Consider the following 23,199-nt stretch of genomic DNA (forward strand, 5'->3'; position numbering starts at 1 on the left):
CCCTACCCCTAAAAATATCTCCCACAATGCTCTCTCATTCCAGTACCTCCATGCCAGGAGCTTGGGAGCATGCTTCCTTACTGATCCTCTGAAATCATTGTTGATCATTGATTGCATTGATCCAAGTTCTCAAGTCTTAAGAGTGGGTGAAAGTATAAGTGGGTCCTTTATGCTGTTGATTATAGTGTTTCTTGTTTTTATACATGATGAGATTTAAAATAACTCTGAGTCTCTTTAATCTGAATGAAATGAAAAGAGAAAGGCTTTTCTTTGAACTAACCAGTTTCATGGTGGATTAGAAACTGATCTGGTTTAGTCTCTACTAAACAGGTAACTTTTCCAACTGGTCTATTTTCTTATCTTTATTAAGCCCATTATAAAACTTATGTAATTTTTTATTCCCTACAGAGTGGAATATGAACCATTGGTTGCATGTCCCTCTTGTTTAGATGTGTCTGGAAAAACTGTTTTAAATCAAGCTGTCTTACAACTTGGAGGACTTGTTGTAAACAACTGGACAGAAGAATGTACTCACCTTGTTATGGTGTCAGTTAAAGTTACTATTAAAGTAAGTTGAATATACTATGGTGTTAAAAATCCAGTGAAGCTTAAATTTCTAGTTACCAAACAACATTTCTCAGATGTGAAAAATTATCATGCAGTTTTCTGAAATAACTTCAGAGTTTCAAAGTTTGTCAAAATAATTACTGCTCGAGTACATCGTCTTTATTGTCTAAAAATGAAAACTATATGAAGCTCTGGATTGTAAAGAGGAATTAAAATTACATTGACCTATAGAAATGTACAAGTATTCCTGTCTAGAATATAGTATAAGTTAAATGCACCTTTTCAGAAACAAAGAGACCTTAAAGGAGGAAGAAAAGCCTGAAGCAGGGATGAAAAGTTCACCTTCATGATTTTGGGGTGATCCCCCCATGCTTATGTTTTAGGTATAAAAGAGTGCCTAGGAGTGGCACTCATTAGTTTTTTTTACCTTTTCTTCTGTAAAGTGAGTAACAATTTGCAGTTCTATAACCATTATATTTAGGTAACTTTCCATTTGAAATAGGTTTTTATTTGTGTTCATTTGTATAGGATTAGAAACTAGCCTCAGTAATAATAACTTTTTGAGGTAGACTTAGGAGGTTAATCCATTTTAAGTGCTCCATTTGAGTTGGAAAGGGAACTTTGAGGTTGCTTAATCCAACACCCTTGTTTTATAGATGAGGAATTAAGGCTCATAGAAGACATATGTGACTTGTTCCAGGTTATATAGTATATGTAGAAGGGCCCCAAGCCTATTTCTTCTCATTCCAAGTCAAGGGCTCTTTTCACTATTACTGTGATGGAATTTTATTTTAAAAATCACTAGCCAGAAGTGTTAACCTCATTGTATGTCTTAGTAAAAAAAAAGAAAATTACTTTTTTTCTATGGTTTTTCTGTATTTATTACTAAACTCTGGTACTTTCTTTGATCTGCTCATAGTATTGAAGTATTTTTCAATTGAATTTTTTGGGTCAGTTTTCAAGCATTCTTTTCTCCCCACCATCATCCCATCCTCCCCCTCTCCTCCCCAAAAAAATGAGAGGAAAGGTAAACCCTTGTGACAAATACTTGACAAATACTTGACAAATAGTCAAGGAGAACAAAGTTCCATGACAGCCTTGTCCAAAAACGTTTAGTCAGTAATAATAATAATAAAGCTAGCATTTATATGGTGTTGCGAGATTTGCAAAACATATTACATATGTTATCTCACTACAAAAACCCTGTGAGGTAGGTGCTATTATTATAGCCTTATATCAGATGAGGAAACTGTTAGGACGTGTGTTGCATTCCTCTTCATTGGTTATCTCTAGTCATGGCTGTCCATTACGTTGAGTACTATAGAATTTATACAGAATTGGGGGGGGGTGGGTGAGGCAATTGGGGTTAAGTGACTTGCCCAGGGTCACACAGCTAGTAAGTGTCAAGTGTCTGAGGCCGGATTTGAACTCAGATCCTCCTGACTCCAGGGCTGGTGCTCTATCCACTGTGCCACCTAGCTGCCCCGAGTACTATAGAATTAAAAAATATAATCCAATTCCCTCATTATACACATAAAGAAACTGAGGCCCAAAGAGGCACAGTGACTTTCCTGTGGTCATGAATGAAGTAAAGAACAAGGTCAATATTTTAAATTGTCTGTCTTAAAATCAAATGCTTATTCTAGGACATTGCATTTTATTCTTTTACCTTCTAGAAACTTTATTTGGAGACAAGTAACACTATTTGGGGGTTGTGGGTGGGTTGGGTTGTATGTAGGCTTTGTGAAAGACTGTGAGACTTCAAGGTTTTAACTCTAATCTTAGAATTGCAGGATCATTGATTTAGCAAGCTGGAAGAATCTTTGAAGATTAGCTAGACCAATCCCCTTATTTTAAAAATTGAAGTTCAGAGAGTAATTGACTTGCCTAGGGTCACACAGATAAGTAGCAGAGCAGAGCTGGGACCTGCATCTGGGTCTGCAGACATCAGTTCTAATTCTCTTTCCACTGCACTATATCTTTGACCGCCACTGAGCATCAAATATATGAAATTATGCACAATATGAATACTGGGAATAAGCAGCTGTGATTGTTGAATCCAATTAAGGTTTTTTTTTTCTTTTTTTCCCCCTAAATGTAAGAGTCCTTATTCTGTGTGATACCTTGAGGCTTTTACAGATAGTAAGTTAAAGTTGTATTTTTTTAAAAATACTGTAGGGGGGCGGCTGGGTGGCACAGAGGATAAAGCACTCAGGAGGACCTGAGTTCAAATGTGGCCTAAGATACTTGACACTTACTAGCTGTGTGACCCTGGGGAAGTCATTTAACCCTCACTGCCCACCCCCCAAAAATAAATAAATAAAAACATTGTAATGAAAAAATTACATCCCAAAATAGGACATGTCGTTGACTTTTAGCTACTCTCATTATGGCAGGATGGTAAGCTATATGGTTATTTTGGGAACAGCCTGTTCTCTGTTGTTGCCATTGAGGAAAATGAAATTGATCATATTTCTCTCAGATAAGTCTTCTGTTACCTTTGTGTATACATATTTGCTATGCATTCTTTGTTTTGTTTTTGTTTTTTGGTTTTGTTTTAGTGAGGCAATTGGGGTTGAGTGACTTGCTCAGGGTCACACAAGCTAATAAGTGTTAAGTGTCTGAGGCCAGATTTGAACTCAGGTACTTCTGACTCCAGGGCCGGTGCTCTATCCACTGCGCTACCTAGCTTGTTTTGTTTTTGTTTTGTTTTGTTTTGTTTAGTTTTTAGTGAAAATTTGGTTTGTTTGTTTGGGTTTTTTTGCAGGGCAGTGAGGGTTAAGTGACTTGCCCAGGGTCACATAGCTAGTGTCAAGTGTCTGAGGTTGGATTTGAACTCAGGTCCTCCTGAATCCAAGGCCAGTGCTTTATCCACTGCGCCACCTAGCTGCCCCTGCTATGCATTTCTTAATGATTACTAGCCACTGTTCTTATTTTTTTTTTTTTTTGGTAATGATAGCTAATAAACAAATTTGTTTGTCTCATTTTAGACAATATGTGCGCTGATTTGTGGTTGTCCTATTGTAAAACCAGATTATTTTACTGAATTACTCAAAGCCATTCGGGCAAAGAAACAGCCTCCAAAACTTGAAAGGTAAAGTATATTTTCATTATCACATTCAAGGAAAAGTTGTCTTAAAACATCATCTCATATTTATTTATTTATTTATTTTTGGTGAGGCAGTTGGGGTTAAGTGACTTGCCCAGGGTCACACAGCTAGTAAGTGTTAAGTGTCTGAGGCCGGATTTGATCTCAGGTACTCCTGACTCCAGGGCCGGTGCTCTATCCACTGCACCATCTAGCTGCCCCAGATTTAATTCTTAATGACAACGTAAAAACCAATTATATTTATGCTTTCACAGAATTTAGAGCTAGGGGGCAGCTAGGTGGTACAGTGGATAGAGCACCGGCCCTGGAGTCAGGAGTACCTGAGTTCAAATCCGGCCTCAGACACTTAACACTTACTAGCTGTGTGACCCTGGGCTAGTCACTTAACCGCAATTGCCTCATTTAAAAAAAGAAAAAAAAGAATTTAGAGCTAGCAGGGACTTTAAAAGTCATCTAGTCCAATCTCTTCAATTTATAGGTTCAGAGAAGTTGTGTAACTTGAATAAGATCATACAAGGTATTAACTGGCAGTCAGAATTTGAATCCAGGGCCTCTAACTTCAAATCTTGTACTCTCTCCATCACACAGTAGAACCATCTTTCCCACAGTATAAAGGAGTTCTTTGTCTTGTTTTTGTTGTGATTTTAAAACATTTCTATATAACATATATTAAGTACCTATTGACCTAGAAAAAATATTCAGAAGGACGTGGAATGTTGATTACAAAAGTATTACCTGAGACAGATAGATGGGACTTTTCCAAAACCCTACATCTTAAAAAAATGTTTGATGGTGTGTAATTTAAGATTCTAAATGTGGATTCTAATGTGTTCCCCCAGTTTGGGGGAAACTGACTAAAAATCACTGATAAAACGAGTTTAGGTTTTTAAGGGTTTATTGGAAAATAGAAAGAAAAAGATTGAGAACAGAATTCTAACAGTCTGGCATTCCTATCTTTCCTCAAATCTCCTGTGAAGTCCTCTGCCGCCACCACCATCAAGTCCGGAAGCCAAAAAGGGCCCGCGCTCTCTGCGCAGGCTCCCTTTCCTCCTTCCTGTCTCCTCCCAGACCATAGGAGGCTCCTCCAGTTGATTGGCTGGTAGACTTGATAGACAGCACCCATGAGCAAGCGTCATTTCCTGACGCCAAGGAAAAGCCACAATGCCTCTGAGGCATTTTCCTCATGGTGGAGCTCTCCACAGCAAGTCTCCAGTAGGTGGCGTCATTCCAATCATTACAATGGGATTTATGATTCTTATTGAGACAGAGTCAAGATACAACCTAGGTTCTAGTCTTATTCAGCTAAATGCATAAATACTTGTTTGACTGATTGAATTCCAGTCATCTCAGAGGAAAGAGAACTTTGAAGTAATATAGGTTCTTTTCTGGGAATCTCAGATCTTATTTGGTAGCAAATTGCCTGAGAAAATTTAGGAGCTCTAGGATTTATTTTCTTGAACTGTTGTATGATCAACTTAGTTTAGTTTAGTGGTTGTAACTTATAAAGCAACATAGCGCACTTCATAATTTGTAACTACCCTAGGCAGGCTTGAGAACTACAGTTGTAATTTTATAGTTGTTCTCTAGCCTAAAAGCCAAGAGGCAAGATGCATTCTATAAATAAATCTGTGCGTGCATGTATACACACATATAAATGTAAATAAACACACACATGTAAGTCCTGAAAAAGTTATCTGCAAATTGAATTTTAACTTAAGATCCTGTTTTCTTGTTATCATTATGAAGTAGCCATATTTATTATATTGTATTTCTGTATAAGTTTTATCTCCAGTACACTTCTTTTTAGTATAAAATGGTGATTGCCCTTCCTTACTTAAATCCAATTCACTGCAAGTCATTACATCACCCTGATGTCATGGTCCTCTTTGAGAACTAAGGACAAACAACAAAATAGTGATTATTTCAACTTGTCCTTTAAGACTCAACTAAAATCCCATTCTACAGGAAGCCTTTCCCAACTCCTCTTAATTCTGTAACTTTCCCTTGATTATTTATTTCCTATTTATCCTGCATGTAGCTAGTGTGAAAATATTTGCTTGTTGTTTCCCATTAGATTTTTGTTTTTGTTTTGTTTTTCCCCATTAGATTTTAAGCTTCCTGAGGGCAAGGACTGTGTTTTGTCTCTGTTTATCTTTAGCATTCAGCACAGTGCCTGGCTCATAGTAAACACTTAACAACTATTTTATCACTGACTGTCACATAGAAGACCAGGATTTGATTCTCTGATAGGGAGATACAAATGTTTTTAGATAGGTAGCTTAGTATGGTAAAATAGTTTCTGGGTTTGGACTCAGAGGACTTGGATTTGAATCCAGATTCTACTACTTGCTGTTTTTATGTTCTTAAAGTCATTTAACCTCTCTGGGCCTCAGTTTCCTCATCTGTAAAATGAGGGAGTTGGAATGCCCCTTAAAACTCTAAATCTACATGTGTCACATCTATTTTTACCCCTAGATCAATGAATCAACAAACGTTTATTAGGTTCCTGCACTGTGCTAAATGCTGGGGATATAAATACAAAAAAGACAGACAGTTCCTGCCCCCCTTTAGGAGCCTACAGTTTAACAGGGGAAGATAACACCCAAAAGGAAGCTGGGGAAAGAATTGGGGGAGGGGGCGCAGGGGAAAATAGTGGTAAAAATCCCAGAGTAAGGGGCAGCTAGATGGCGCAGTGGATAGAGCACCGGCCCTGGATTCAGGAGTACCTGAGTTCAAATCTGGCCTCAGACACTTAACACTTACTAGCTGTGTGACCCTGGGCAAGTCACTTAACCCCAATGCCCCGCAAAAAAAAAAAAAAAAAAATCCCAGAGTAATACAGCCAAGTAAGAAATGAGATGTCCTGACCTGAGATTCATCCTTAAGTGAAGGTTTTGGAGTTCATGGCTCCACCCTCCAATCTGAGGTATAAGACGGTGGTGATGAGGTTGAGTTTTGAGGCTAATGAGATCTTGGAGGATGATAAAGTTTTTACAGTAATGAGTTTCCTGGGGCATGGTGAAAAATTCAGTTCAATTCATTCAACATTTAACCATGCTAGGCACTGTGCTTAGAGCTGGAGAAACAAATACAAAGAAATAAGACAGTCCCTTGAATTCAAGGGGCTTACAGTCTAGTGGGGAAAGACAAAACCAGAAGGCTGCTAGAAAGCAAGAGCAGAGTGAGGGGAAATTTGACTCCCGAGAATCTTTTTCTTTGGAGTTGAAACCAAACAGAGCTGCAGATGAAGAGTGAACTGAGAAGTCCCAGAGTAGCACAACCTGGTGAGAAATAAGGTGGGGTGTTAGGTGAGCTAACAAAAGATGACATTTTAATAGTTTTGAAAGGCAATTAGCAGGATTCATGACTGATTCAATAATGGAGTGGTTGCTAAGCAATTATCAACATTAATAGAATTTGATCATTATATACTGGATCAGTGTTAAACCTTAAATGCTTTCACATACTCTAACTTGCTTAACTTATAGACTTTTTTTTAATATGTTGTGAGCTTTTTGATGGCAAGAACCACGCTTTCCTTATTTTTGTATTTCCCCCCGACATCTGGAACAGCACATTGCCTCTCTATGTTTACTCATTGTATGAATGGATGTATGTGTGTGTGTGTGTGTTCTTACTATATATGTTTTGTTTATTGCAGATTGTAAGCTCCTTGGGCAGTTTAACTTTTAAACTTTAGTAGCTTAGGTTGCATGCATCCTATCAAGACATGATAGAAATAAATTGTAAACAGCACGTAAGGACAAACTGAAGTTTGAACTGAAGTGTAAATAGCACTAAGGACAAAGTGAAACCTCCTCACAGCTCAATTTAGAGAAGCCTAAGGACTCTTATATACCTGCATAGCCCTAGTAGCTTTTTTTGCTGCAGGTTTTAAAATAATTCATTTAGTACTTGATAGAAAGAATACTTCCTATATATATACATGTGTATCACACCAAGTTGGTAGGAGGGCACATTGCTAGATATAATATAAAACTGAAATTGAAAATGCTCCCTGTTCTCAAGGGACATATATTCTTTTTAAGTTAAAGATAATTCACAGCAGGCATCTTTGAGCTCAAAAATAGGAGAAGGGATTTACGTAGTTAAAAAAAAACCATACAGGTTTTGTTACTTTTATTCTGGGAAGAAAAGTACAGGGTATTGGGATGGTGGGAGGCTGCAGAAATGGTGACAGAATGGGGAAAGAAAACATAGGCAAAGATACCAAGATAGAAAGAAGGGCAAGAAGAAATCCAAGGGGCAAAGTAAGGAGGAAACAAATGGGTAAAAAGGCAGCTCATTTGTGTGATGCCAGCTAGATTGGTTTAGTAGTTTTCCTTAATGCTCTTTGACCATTTCCTCTTTTAGTCCAAACTTGTATCTTCTTGGAGGAAGTATTTCTGTTTTACATAGCATTTATCACATCTTCGTATGCAAAAATGCTTATTGGTGCTTTTTACACAGTGTTCTTAGCGACCATGTCCCTGTAGAAGTACAGCCATCTTATTGTTTAGTCATATTATCAAACTAGCAGAAACTCAAATTGTATATTATTTTAATATAATTCACTTGTTCTTACAGTTTTTATCCTCCCATTGATGAACCTGCTATTAATAATGAAAATCTGGACCTATCAAGGCGTAAGGAAAGAAAACAAATATTCACTGGGAAAACCTTTATATTTTTAAATGCTAAACAGGTAATACCAGTGAACTTTTGGGAGGGAGAGGGAAAAGAGGTCTGGCCCTTTGATTTTAATGGCTAGGAAGCTTCTTCTACTGGTTGGTGATTGTCTTTCATTTTCGAAGAGGACCAAAATGACATCGCTATGTTAGAGTCAAGTTACAATGTGTCCGACGGGCTGATCAGATCAATATAAACTCAGAATATGCTACCACTAGTCAGGCACAAATAATCTACATGAACATTTAGGTTGGATTCTCTAAATTTGCACATCTTGTGTTTCTTTTGAGCTGTTTTGCAACTTACAGTCTTATGAGACTTATATGAGACATTAAGAAATTAGATTATCTTAACACATTAAGGGTTTTATGCAGACAGCCTGTGTCAGAGGCAGGACTAGAACCATGATGTTACTGACCCAGAGGCCATATAATAGTATCTCCCATCCTATGTTGACTCTACCTGTTAGCTAACCTTCCTTTTTAGGGGAATAGAAACACACAGAGTATAACTCATCTCCATGTATCAGCAATAGTGACAATTTTTATGCATGTCATGTGTGAATTTGGCATTTTAAAAGACTTACTAAGGATTGATTTTGGCCCCATCAGTAGGTAGAGCTTTTGGTAATCAGTAGTGCTGTTCCATTTTGAGCCTCTGCACAATATAATCATTTATTAATATCTGGTTTTTGAACAGGCTATATAAAAGAAAAGTATTGACAATGGGAGCTGCATAGAAAAGGGAAAAAAAGAACTTTACTAGGTGTCAGGAAACTTGAGTTCTCATCATCTCAGTTACTAAGGCAAGTCACTGAAACTCTTTGTGCCTTATTTTTCTCATCTATAAAATAGGGATGAAATAACATTTAGCTAATGAGATGTACAGCTGGTAGGCACCCAGTAAATATTTATTTTTATGAGTCATTAGTTGTACCTACTTTAAAAGGTTATTGGGAGATCAAATTGGATAATGGATATTAATGTGCTTAGTATAATAAAATTCTATACCAATGTAAGATAGTACTTAACTCTAAGGGAGTTTCTCTAATTTTTTTGTTTGGATTGTCATTAAGGGTTTTAGCCACTCAAGTTCTACAAGAATTATAATTATAGTTTGGGGCACTGAAACAGTCTCCTAGGGAGAAGTTTTTTTCCTTTTTTCTTTTTGATATAAACCTGTGATTCTGTTGCAGCAGAAGCTCTCTTCACCAGTGCAGATATGTAAATCTGAGAGTTGCCTGGAACACTGAGAGGTTAAATGACTTACCTATGGTTACATGGCTAGAAAGTATCAAAGAAAAGACTTTAAGCACTTATAGGCTGCTAAGACCAGCCTTTAAACCAGTAGGCTATGTTGTGCATTAGAGGAGCCATATTGTTTTCTATTGGCCATAATGTTCTTGGTGAGAGCTATGAGAGTAATGTGTACGCTAAAGTAAAATATAAATGCAACAGAAGGTACCTTTATCAAGTTTTGAGTTAAGTAACATGTTATAGTCACATCAATTGAACAGTAGCTGTCAGATTAGTACTGGCCACATTTCTTAAAAAGAGAGGCACAAAGATTCCCTATTAGATTGCCATTTTTTTAATGCCAAAATAGACATTTTGGTATAAGTAATGTAAGAATATTCAACAGGAATCAATTACAATCAGCTTTTTTTTTTTTTCTCAAAAAATATAAATTTCAGCATAAGAAATTGAGTCCAGCAATTCTTCTTGGAGGTGGAGAAGCTAAATTGGCAACAGAGGAAGATAAAGAAGCTACTACTTCTTTTTTAACTCCTGGAACATGTATTGTTGACGCAGGATTAACAAATTCACAGGTTTTAGTAACTGATTCTGTGAGAAAATGGATTCATTCAATTATGGATATGCTTCAAAGGTATAAAATTGCTCTTTGGTAATAGAACAGTAGATATGTGCAAGGTCATTGCAGTCTTGCTCCATTTCTCAACAAAATTATAGAAAGAAACATGAGGTACAATGAAGAGATTCATAAAACTAGCAATTTAAGCAGTTAGTATGCTAAAATTGGCACATTTTAATGTCAGGCATTTTTTCTTTTGTGCTGTAATGTTCTTTATCTCTGGCATTAATCCATAAGTCAGATGAATTTTAGAGGAATTTTACTTTTTAAGTTTTAGGGTGGAATGTATAATAATTGGGGAGAGTTACTCTGTTGAACGCCCCAAGTTGGAGGCAACATTTCACCTGAATCTCCTTACAATTAAAGTAAATTTGCTTCTCAGTTGTCATCACCATTGGGAAAAAAAATTCTTAACTAATAATACATAGGCAGAAATGAGAAGCATGATGAGCAATGAAGTTGATATCTTGAAAATGTGTCTGTCATCACTATGGGGAAAAATAAGTCGCACACAGTGGGTAGTTAGTAAATGCTGGAGACTGTGTGGGAGAGGAGCCCTATCAGAATGTGAGCAGGATCACCCATGATAAATCACTCCTAGGTAATGCTCTAAGTTTTAGAAAGCCTTCTGCTAATAACTACCTGAGGTAGTACAGATATAAATTCCCATTTTGTCAAATGAGGCAGTTGAAGTTTAGAGAGATCAAGTGACTTCCATAGTCTTTCAGCTTAGTTAAAGTCACTGATAATTTTAGAATGTCACTACTACTATTAAAATCTCTTATCTTTACTAGCCAGCGTCTTAGAGCCATCCCTGAAGCAGAAATTGGATTAGCAGTCATTTTCATGTCCACAGAGACTTATTGCAATCCTGTTGCAGGTAATTGAAACACTTTATTTTTTTTATCTTGTTTGTGAAGTAAATTTATTTGACTTTGATACATTACTCCTCTACTTGTGAGAGTAAGATGATTTGGCCTTCCTGCATTTTTGGTTTTTTGTTGTTGTTTGTTTTTCTGTTTTGTTTTGTTTTTTTTTTTAAGATAGCATAGAACTATATTACTAGTGGGTCAGAGGCTTTTTTACAAACTCATCTTGCAACTCTTTGTACTGTCCTCTTATACTGCTTCCCAAGGCAGTCAATTCTAGTTTTGGACAGGAAGCATTTTATTTATTTGTCTGCAACTTGTACTTATTGATCTTAGTGTTGCCCATAGGTCCTAACTAGAACAAGTCCTTTTCTGTATGACAGCCTTTAAATATTTGATGATAGCTTTCCCTTGGATGTTCTCTTTTCTTTCAGTTTATCTTTATGTAGTATGATCTCATCCCTTCTGAAGGTGCTTCACCTTTTCAGTAGCATTACTAGTATCTCATGCCTAGAATGGAACACAGTATTTCAAATGTGGTCTGACCACAGAAAAGTATACCACTGCTATCACCTACCTTGCACTAGACACTACTTAATGCAGCTTAGAAAGTTTAATTTTTCTTAAATTCTTTCTTTCTTTCTTTCTTTCTTTCTTTCTTTCTTTCTTTCTTTCTTTCTTTCTTTCTTTCTTTCTTTCTTTCTTTCTTTCTTTTCTTTCTTTCTTTCTTGTTAAGTGACTTGCCCAGGGTCACACAGCTAGTAAGTATCAAGTGTCTGCGGTCAGATTTGAACTCAGGTCCTCCTGACTCCAGGGCCGGTGCTCTATCCATTTCGCCACCTAGCTTGCCCCCCAACCCTCCATTTTCTCTTTGTGCCTCTTCCTCCTCTTTTGTCCATTGCAACCCAGCAAATACTATTCATTCAAATGCAAATGTAATACATCATCAAAGAATACCAGGGTAGACACTATAAGTATAATCTAACATTAGCTTTATATATATAGATTTAAAACACTAAACAACCCCTTCTACATGTTGCTGCTTCTTATTTCTTCTGTTCTCAAGTTCTTCCCATGGGCCTTGACCCTCAAAGATACTGTTGCTCTGGGTAATCTGGTCTGTTTCCATCTTCCAATTCCAAATTAGTCTTCTTCCTATATCAGCCCCTTCCTGTTTGAGCTTCAGTAATATCCCACTTGGTTTTGGTAGAAACTCTCTTGTCTTTTCAGTTACTTCTATTACCAACTCAATTCAATGTTCATCTGGCAATATTTCTAAATAAAATTACCATATCATCATTTAGATTTTTAAGCTGAAAATTAGAAATTAATATGAAAAATAATTTTAATTGCTACTTCTAAAAATATGAGTATTCTTTCAAAAAACAAAATTCCTATCTCTCAGGTTTTGCAGTAAAATCATTAATGCATTATAGCCTAACCCTACTGTAAAGCCACAAAACTGCTTCATTTGGGGAGTCATCCATTTTTTTTTTAATTTTTTTTTTTTGGCTGGGCAATGGGGGTTAAGTGACTTGCCCAGGGTCACACAGCTAGTAAGTCAAGTGTCTGAGGCCGGATTTGAACTCAGGTACTCCTGAATCCAAGGCCGGTTCTTTATCCACTGCGCCACCTAGCCGCCCCATGAGTCATCCATTTTATAACATTGTTCTTGTGAAAAAAAACTAAGCTGGGGCAGCTAGGTGGCGCAGTGTATGGAGCACCAGCCCTGGAGTCAGAAGGACCTGAGTTCAAATCTGGCCTCAGACACTTGACTGTGTAACACACTAACTGTGTGACCCCTGGGCAAGTCACTTAACCCCAATTGCCTCACCAAAATAAAAAAGAGAGAGGAAATGGGAAAAACTTATTGGGGGGCTGGGGGGAAGACAAAAAGAAAAGAAAAGAACTAAGCTTGAATGCTACCTGTGATGTGACTTCAAAGAATTTAGAACTAGGTGGGGGTCTTAGATAATCTGATTATGCCTCTTCATTTTACAAATAAGGAAACTCAGGGCCAGACGTGAGAAATGACTTGCCCAAGGCCTCACTGCTAATAAGAGCAGAGTTGGAATTCTAACCATGGCCTCTGACTAAACCCAGACCACTTCCAACCAAGAAACAAGTTAACTATGTTAAGCATATTATTACTAGAGTGACCTAAGTACTGATTTGTTTTTAAGTAATTTGATTAAAATAAATCCATTCTTATTACCAACCAGTAAGAAACATAACCAGCATTACTAGCCTAGTCACTTGTTTGTACGTGCAGTATTAATCCCATGTGGGTAGATATAAGTGTATGTTGACAGTCAGCTTATTACCATGAGGTATGAGGTTACAATTTAGAGGTATTCATTATTCTATTTCTTTTCATGTGTAATTTATAGGATTGACTCCAACTCCAAGGCCAAATCTTTCTCAGAATATAATGGTAAATGAAACCTTAATGCCAGGTGCCACAATGAATATCACAGCATGTATACCTGACACAGAATCAGAATATGCAGATACTTGGTAAAGTTTCTTTGTAAATATACTGAATTTTTTTATCTTTTTCTGAGTTGTTTTATTAATAAATTAATAGCATATACAGGAGTTTTCTAACACTGGGAATAATTAAGTTGCTAATACTTTGAGACCATCTTACTGCTATATAAATATTCTAATCACCTTTAGTTTCCTAGTAACTTTGTCTCTCAGAAAATAAACTTGAGGACAAACAGATCAAGAGAAAATTATTTCATTGAGGCTACAAAGTTATAAAATTACTTTTTATGAATAGTGCATAGAATGTTTCTCTATAGACAATTTATATACATATATAGTGTTGAATATATTTATGTCACAAATTTATAACTACATTTTTATTTTGCAATTAATATTTTCTATATTATATACTAATGCATTTTATTTTGAAGTTTTCAGAAAAAGCAAATTTATGCTGAAGACCAGCTATGAAACTATAGTAATAGTCAAATTTTAATTCTCACTAGTTCATTTTCTTTCTGTTCAGTTTTACTTTAATTTTTTCCTTTTATCAGTTGATTTGCTGTTTTGACAGACATTGATTTGACAGTCTTAGTATTTGGATGGAATAGTGTTTAAGACACTGTCTGAACTTTAAAAACCTGAGATAGAGAGGCAGCATGACATGGTAGATTGAAAACCATCCTTAGAGTCAGGGAAGCCAGGGTTCAGGGACTGCCTTTGACATACACTGTCTGCATATTCTGGCAAGTCATTAATTTTTCAGTGCTGCAACTGAAAGATTAAAAGTTGCAGAGTAATTACTTATTTGCATTAGGAGAGGATTTTTCTCACTACAAATTCCCTAAACCAAGGTCACAGGTTTGCACCAAACCTTCCTCTCCCATCCCCAATTTAAATTTGTCTACATGGAAGTTTGTCAAATGGATTAATATTGGATACTACCTTTTAAACCTAAAAAGCAATTCCTGTTAGCCAGTATATGTCTGACAAATACTAGTGGCATCTATTTCTGAAGAAAGTTATATATTATGATTAACATATTTATTAAGTACCTGTTAGGCGTTCAGTCCTACAGAGTACATAGAAGGCTATACAGCAGAAATATATATAAGAAAATATATAAGAAATCTGTTTTTGAAAATTCCTATAAGAAATGACCTTTGCCATCAAAAAGCATAGGTGAAATAGCATAGTGCCATCCAGTGATGCTTAATTGATAACATCCTCCCAGATTGACAAATTCTCTTTATTAGTGGATTGGTACCTGTTCAAAGCTTTTACAAATTTCTGGAGAAGTACACAATTCTATTTAAAGCTGATTTTCTCTGTATTGAGTTGCTTTCCATTAAACTCATCTTAATCTGGAATGTCTTTTTTGTTTCAGCATGGATTTAAGTGAAAATACACAAGGGATCGAAACTCCCCAAATGGAACAAAGATCCAAAGTGTTTTCACAAGAAATATTCACTGTGAAAGAGACTCCTAACACAAATTATGGTGTTAATTTAGGGACAAAGCCACTTAATCACACTACAGTAAAAACTCCAAAGAATCAACTTTCCCCAACTCATATTTCAAGCAGAAGGAAAGAACAGGCTTCTCAGCAACAACAGACTAACTCCATTAAAAACTATTTCCAGTCAGTTACAAAGAAAAGGTACATTTCCAATAATTCTACTTACATTTTGTGACAGCGTAATTATTTGCTTATTATCTGGCATAAATATGTTGATCTATAGTATTTGATGTATTGTGCTTGCTCACCATTAAGATTTAAGATGTCTTTGCCTGCTACTTAACTAAAAAAATGAAACCATCCTATTTTCTCCCACCTCAGAGGAAGAAGTGCTTCTGTTTTTAAAGCTAACCTTTCCATTTGTGCTCTTGAAGCCATTCACTCTCATCTCTTCTCTAAGATGTTTTTACTTTATTTATACCCATTCTCCAGCAACTTTAGTCTCCCCCTCACCACTTGATTATCTTTTGCTTCTATCTACTATCTTTCCTTCTCTTCACAGTTAAATGAATGAACAATCAATGACTATAATGAAGGTGCTATACCTTTAGATACCTCTCTACTAGTGGTCACTACTATTGAATGAATGCAAAAAAAATTAAGTGCTTACTATGTGCAAAGAACTGCTAAGGGTTGGGGAATTCAAATAAGACAATTCATGCTCTCAAGGAGTTCACATTCCAATGGGCACTATGCTGGTTCAGGACTGTCTCTGATGGTATCTGAAGGTAAATGGTGGTGGTGGTTTGACATGCTTCCTGTCTCTGTCTCAGGGTGCCTTGCTTCCTTCCAGGCTGACATACCTGTGGGTAACAGTTGGTTCCACAGGTGTTGCTTCCTCAGATGATGTATGTGAGGGCTAGGCTGAAAGCAGGACTGGTGGTCTTGTGGGGGGCGGGGGGTGCTGCTTTGCCCAGGACTCATGTGCTTCTCTGCCTATTGATGGGGTTTGGTCAGCAGTTTTTGCTGGTAGTCATAAAGAAGGTAGACTCCCTTGCCACAGTGATTTCTTCTCTCCATGATAGCTTTGCAAAGCCTGGGCTTTTCTTTAATAAGTCTATTTTGTCATTTCAAAGGGAGCAGGAAGAGTTGGCAATTCTGTTTTCCCCCACTATTGCCTCCAGACCCTTGCTCTGCTGTGATTAATCAAGCACTTCTTTTGATGTTCATGCCTTCAAATTATATCATCCTGCTCAGATTCTCATTTATTTATCTGTTAAACTCCAGGATAATACTTCTTCCTTTTTCAGTGCCTACTACACCTGTCTCATAGTCTTCCATCTTCCTTGAAATAAAATCCATCTTTTGATTATCCTCCTATCCCATTGGCCTCCCAGTTCATCCACTGCTTCTATTAGCCATCTCCACTTTACCTCAGCCATCCATTTAAAAGGGTATGCAGCCACCTCACCATCAGCAAAAATAATTCTGATTCCAAGATCCAGTCCTTTCCCTGATGATAAAAACAAAATGAAAGCTATTTCCTGTGGTTGGAAGAGTCTTTTAAGAGATGTCGTAGAGGGAATTTTTGCTTTGAGGAGGGGGTTAGACAAAAACTCCCCAAAGGTTCTTCACACGAAAAGATACTACTTAAAAGGAAACACCTATGGATTATTTACAGTGTATCCCTGACCTAAAAGAAGACACTTGGCATTGTGAATAAAGTGCTAAATATATAGTCAGACAGACTCAGGTTTATATTCTGCCTCACATACTTCACCATCTTTGGCACAGTGAGCAAGTCACTTCACCTCTGGTGCTCAATTTCTTTATCCATAAAATGGAGGCAGTAATGCCTCTGATACCTACCTCTGGGTTGTGACACTCAAATTAGATATGGTATGTAAAACACTTGGAAAACTTTAATTCTTTAAATATACAAGGCAGTTTTTTAATGCTGTTTCACAGGCATTTTTCCCCATTATTCTATATCTGTCTTGTTTCTAAAAGCCCTTTGCCTATTCTTCTCACTATGACAGTACATTAGAGGTGTCTGCTTCTGTCTCTTTCTTCTGCTGGTTTCACTTTTTTAACCTTCTTGTTAGAAAAGAGAATGTGGCCTTGATACTGAGTTTCTACAGGATTAGTCAGTCCTATGTGGGGACCCATAATATGGTATATGAAAGATCTGTTGTAGTATGTATCTGAGTAACTGAATTAATTACCTACGCAGTTTCTCCCCTAAGTACAAAAATCTATTTTGCTATTAAAATGTTGTTCTTTAGCTATCAAATGAAGGTTGATATAAGACACAAATGCAAGGTTTCATTTTGTTTTTCTTTTTAACTCAGGGAAAGGGATGAAGAAGAACAAGAAGAGTCTGCATCCAAATCTGCGAGGGTAGAACTGTCTTGTTCTCTTTTAGATCAAACACAATCCAGTACTTCCTCAGCATGGAGAAACCAAGAACAGCACCAATCCCAGAAAGTACCATGTACATTGGACAGAAAAACAGATGAAGCAGAGAGAAACGTTGATCCAAAACCTAATATAAACAATCTTGTTGGTGAACTTCTTAAACCCAACCTGAGAAAAAGAAAAGAAATGGATGATTTAGCTGTGGAAAATGACGTGCTTGAACCCTTACATCAGGGGACAGAACAAGAACAAGAGGTTGAAATTGGAGCTCAAGGGCCAGTGAATGGAATCAGTTTAGGAAAAAAAATGAGACTGGATATGAGAAAAAATAGCCCTGAAGATAATGAACCAATTCAAGAGAGTTGCAAAGTAGCTGTAAGTAATATTTGTTTGATACCAATGTTAAGTTTATTAGGAAATAAGAATTTAGGAACATCCCACTAATGAGTGGCAAAGTCTTGTTTGTCTATTTAAAGTGAACTTAGCCCACCTCTCTTATAAGAAAAAGTGAATTCTAGTCCACTAATTTTGCAGGATAAGAAAACTTGAAGGTCAGAAAGGAAAAGTGGCTTGCCCAGGACCACATTGCTAATAAATACCAAAGCTGAGTTTGAATCTGGGTCTTTTAAGGTTATCCCAGTTTTCATCTTAACCTACTATAATCCAATGAGTAAACAAAGTGAAGATGGGTTAAATAGTGAGCTATATTATGTTGCCTTTAAAGAAAAAGACATGTGGCTGCACCTGGTTCCTCAGAAGCTCCCTAGGCTTTCATTTAGTTAAAATAGTGAGTGGTCAGGGGCAGCTAGGTGGCGCAGTGGATAGAGCACTGGCCCTGGATTCAGGAGTACCTGGGTTCAAATCCGGCCTCAGACACTTAACACTTACTAGCTGTGTGACCCTGGGCAAGTCACTTAACCCCAATTGCCTCACCCAAAAAAAAAAAAATAGTGAGTGGTCTTTGTTCAAGTTCCAAAGTAAGGACAAGATTATCAAGACCTCCAACAGACCATGTCTTACTTAGAATGGGAATGGTCCTGTCACATTCAGAAATCTGACCAGTTAATCTTAGTTAATTCTGACAAAGCTAAGATAAATAATTCTGCTCCTTATAGGGAGCTTCCCTTTGTTCCAAAGCCCAAGACTGACCATCATACATGGGACTTGAACCCAGCTCTTACTTAACTCCAAGGCCTGATCTCTATCCTGTACGCCATGCTGTCTCCCTTAAGTACACATGAATGATGAAAATAACTTGTTTTGCTTTGTTCTCTTTAATAATTATTACTGAAACCGGCTACTTCAAATAAAGGATAGAATCTCAGGGTTAAAATGGATCTCAGCAACCATGTAGTCCGACTCAGACCAAAAGACAGTACTTCCTCTACCCTGCCAAATTGTTTCTTAGTTGTAGAACCAAAGGAGATAATATTAATTTAATGTGGATGAATCAGTATGACCAATCAGCCAACAAATAATTCTTTTGGCAGGACGGGGACCAGTTGGACCAGAAGGCTCTAAGAGCCTTCCCTGCTCTGAGGTTCTGTGGGTTTTGTCTTCTCTTTGAAGGGTCTAGCTTTAGTAATAACTCCTGTAGTGAACAAAACAAAATAATAGTCTTGTGCACTTGAAATATGAAGGGTACAGTGGATTGAACACTGCCCTTGGAGTCAGGGAGGTCTGGGTTTAAGTCCTACCTGTGACTCATGCTTTTGTGACCCTTGTTAAATCATTTGACCTTCAAGTGCCCTGGGACATTCTGTACGTTGTAGAACAGTTGCTGATCATTATTAGGAGTTCCCCACTGGCAGTTCCCTGTACATAGGAAAAAAATGGAAGGTCTCAACTTTCTCTGTCTCACCATTAAAGCAAGTATGCTTAATATTTATATAGCAGTGCATTGATGATTTGTTAAGTTTTTATTTTATTTCTCTTCTACCTCTCTCTCCCATGATACTTTATTTCTCTTCTTTTTGCTCTTCTCTGACTTCTGAATATCTTGGTACATGTGATGTTAACCACTTGTGTGCTGGAAACCAGATACTTGAATTACAGATGGTTGAGAAACCATCCAGTAATCTGTATAAATTAATTTTCCTAAAGCTTTACATTTATTATTGCCTGAGAGAATATATTCAGTCCAAGGATTACAGGGATTGAAACTGTTCTGATGCTGTCTTTGTCATCATATCCTGCCCAGAATCTGAGATAGCATACCAGCACAGCAAACAACTCTTAATCTCCTTGGAACTTTGGGGTTGGTTTGTTTCAGTATGAGAGGGTAGAGAAGAGCCTTGAACGTAGCCTTGTGGGACACTAAAACTTAGTAGGGAAGAGAAGGCTAGAAAACCAGTGAGAAAACTGAGAAGAACCAGGAGAGAGAATTGTCAGGTAGGCAATCCTAGACTCTCTTCTTCCTCAAATTATCTAGTTTTCACTTATCTACATAAATGTTATCTCCACTCCCCAACCTGCCTGAGAATGTAAGCTTCTTAGAGGTCAGGACTGTGTTCCATTTTTGTCTTTATTATCCCTGGGATTTAATTGCAGTGCTTTGCACATTGTAGGCTTTCCATGCTTTTTAAATGAAGAAGTAAATAGGATACTACCTGGAAGGAACGGATAGTGTAAAGGACAGGAGACTGACTTTGAGATGGTCATCACCTTTTGCAATTGGGAGATCATTAGTGACTTTAGAGAGGGCATTCTTAATTGAGTGATCAGATTGGCAGGCAAATTGCAAAAGGTTGGTAAAAAGTAAATGATAACTGATGACATAGAGGACAAGAACTTAGAACAGGGCTGAGAGAGAAGCATACAAACTCTTCTAAGGTGTTTCATGAAACAAATAAGACTACCACCTGGAAGTCCTAGACTATTTAATAATTGTTAAACACTCTTAAATTATGAGTTCTGTGATTCTTAACATTATTTTTTCCAACTTCAGTTGGAATTTCAGCATTCATAATCTCTAAAGTAATGATAACTAAAAACAAAATGTGTGCCTTTGGAGAGAATACCACTTTGATTATGAATCGGTGACTTTAATATAGGGTGCACTTAATATATATTGAATTGAGTTGATTTATCTTAAGATGGCAAATCTTGCTAAAATCAAAAAAGTTTCACAGCCTAGGACCAAAATTTTTGAGAAGGAAATTGTCACTTTGGTATTTCTTGTCCCAGAAGGGAGTCTAATATAATGCCAAGAGATTAAGACTTGGAATCAGGATACTTAGGTTTGAAGCTTTGTGTCCTTGGGCAAATTACTTAACCTCTCTAAGACTCTGTATTCTTCTTTTATTTTTTTTATTTTTTATTTTTTATTTTATTTTATTTTTTAAAGTGAGGCAATTGGGGTTAAGTGACTTGCCCAGGGTCACACAGCCAGTAAGTGTTAAGTGTCCGAGGCCGGATTTGAACTCAGGTACTCCTGACTCCAGGGCCGGTGCTCTATCCACTGCGCCACCTAGCTGCCCCTGTATTCTTCTTTTAAAAAATTAGAATAATAATCTTTGTACTACCTATATTGCAGAGTCATTTGGGAGATAAAAGTAGTTTTTCAACTTTAAAGGGTTAGATAAGTATAATTTTTAATTAACTTGAAATTTTTATCATTTTTCAAAAGTAATTTGTGAAGTCAAGATTCTTGTCAGTTTTAACCAACCAGTGGAATCATACTCAGCTTCAGAAAAAGACCCTTTCTTATGGCTATGAACAAATAAAATTTCTCATTTAAAAAAAAAATTAAGTTGCAGTTTTAACTTAAGAATCATTTCCTTCTTTTCATGCTATGGTCCCTAAAATATATTTTTTGGGAAGGCAGTATGTAAAGTAGTTGATGGAATGGACATCTGCATGCTTTTGGGGAACTAATAAATTAGATTATAGTGCTTATGGTTATTTTTCTTTTCTTTTTTTGGATTTTTTTTAAATTTTAAATTTTTCTCAATTACATGTAAAGTTATTTTTCTAGTTTGAAATTTTTTTCCCACCCTCCCAAGGCCAGCAAGCAATTTGATATAGGTTATACATTAATTACTATCATGTTAAACATATTTCCACATTAATCAGAACAAAAGGAAAAAACAACACAAGAAAGAATAAACAAAAAAAAATAAAAACAAAAGCAACAACAAAAGTGAAAATAGTATGCTTCAGTTTGCATTCAGACTCCATAGTTCTTTTCCTGAGAGAGGAGAGTATTTTCCACCATAAGTCTTTTGGCATTGTCTTGGATCATTGTATTCCTGAGAAGAGTTAAGTCCATCACAATTGATCATCACACAACGTTGTTGATACTGTGTACAATGTTCCATTGGTTCTGCTCATTTCGCTTAGCATCAATTCATGGAAGTCTTTCCACGTTTTTCTGAAATCCATCTGCTTATAATTTCTTACAGCCTTAAGGTTATTTTTCCTGTTAAAACCATCCAGATAGTACTTTTCAGTATCCAAGTAGCTGCTGGTAGGTGACAGTAATGTGCAAATTAATGCCTAAGCAGCCTGTCTCTCTTCACATCTCATTTAATGAGGTAAATGATGACCAACGTTTCTCACTCCCCTTTGCAATCAAGTCTACACTCCCTATGACCTGCTCCCGTGTTATTGGGACCTCTGTATTTCTATAGTTGGCTCTATTTTATATTTCTACCTTTTCTTATTTTTCATTCTCTCAGGTACTTTCCAGGCAGCTCCTAGCAGCTTTTCTACTACTTATATTGAATCTCTCTACCTGGAGCAAATACCAAAAAATAAAGTCTCCTTACTTAGTGTCTTCTATCATACTATATTCAGTATTGCTTCCAAATTGCATATTAAGTAAATCCACTGGGATTTTTATTGTAATATCACTGTGAATTCAGTCTTTATGGACGATTTATAAGAGAATTTAACATTCCTGTAAGCTCCTTGAGAGCAGGGACTGTTTTATTTTTATCTCTGTATCCCCATCACGTAGCACAGTGGTTGGTACAAAATAGATGCTTATGCTTGTCAAGTTGAATCAAGCATGCCAGGAGGAAATTTAGCATTCTTTTGCATAGAATATGGTGAGGTGGTCTGAGCACTAAGAGTAAGTAGTATTATAAAGACGTTTTAGTTTAAAAGGATGGCCAAGGCAATGTTCCACTTTATTAGTAATAGTTGTTTAAGAAAGTATAGAGATTAAAGCTACTTTTCCATGTAGTAAATGTAAAAAGGTAAAACATTTAATGTAAAATAACATTCAAACCTGCTTTTTTTTGGTATTTTTTTGTTTTATTTAGAATTTTATTTTCCCAAATTACATGTAAAACCAAATTTTAACTCTCATCTTTAAAAACTTTGTGCTGCTTTTGTTTTTAACAGCAAGAAAATGAACCAGGGAAGAAATGTGAGGTCAAGCAAGAAACACTTTCTTCTGTGAAGGAACAGGTAACTAGAGGAAATTTTCAATAATTTAAATTAACTTTATAAGAATAAAGTTAATTAATATTTTATAACTTCTGATGCCACGAATAATAACAAAAGGATAATCTAAACCTTGCATGCCATAATTTTTTTTGTTTTGTTTTGATTTGGTTTTTTGCAGGGCAATGGGGTTTAAGTGACTTGCCCAGGGTCACACAGCTAGTAAGTGTTTGAGGCTGGGTTTGAACTCAGGTCCTCCTGAATCCAAGGCTAGTGCCTTATCCATTGCGCCACCTAGCTGCCCCCACATGCCATAATTTTTAAGAACCTTGCAT

At 36.6% G+C, this 23,199-nt stretch overlaps 1 protein-coding gene across 1 annotated transcript in view; it reads left to right on the plus strand.

The window, feature by feature from the left end:
• The window catches only part of NBN (nibrin), a 44,750-nt gene that overhangs the window by 8,114 nt on the left and 13,437 nt on the right, over positions 1-23,199 (plus strand). The window contains exons 4-12 of the mRNA XM_044004410.1: positions 409-568; positions 3,558-3,661; positions 8,264-8,381; positions 10,059-10,252; positions 11,032-11,117; positions 13,497-13,623; positions 14,984-15,256; positions 17,407-17,848; positions 22,823-22,888. Coding sequence (XP_043860345.1) covers positions 409-568; positions 3,558-3,661; positions 8,264-8,381; positions 10,059-10,252; positions 11,032-11,117; positions 13,497-13,623; positions 14,984-15,256; positions 17,407-17,848; positions 22,823-22,888 — 1,570 coding nt within the window. The remainder of the gene's footprint in view (positions 1-408; positions 569-3,557; positions 3,662-8,263; positions 8,382-10,058; positions 10,253-11,031; positions 11,118-13,496; positions 13,624-14,983; positions 15,257-17,406; positions 17,849-22,822; positions 22,889-23,199) is intronic.

This window comes from Dromiciops gliroides, chromosome 1, assembly GCF_019393635.1.
Source record: "Dromiciops gliroides isolate mDroGli1 chromosome 1, mDroGli1.pri, whole genome shotgun sequence".
NCBI lineage: Eukaryota > Metazoa > Chordata > Mammalia > Microbiotheria > Microbiotheriidae > Dromiciops > Dromiciops gliroides.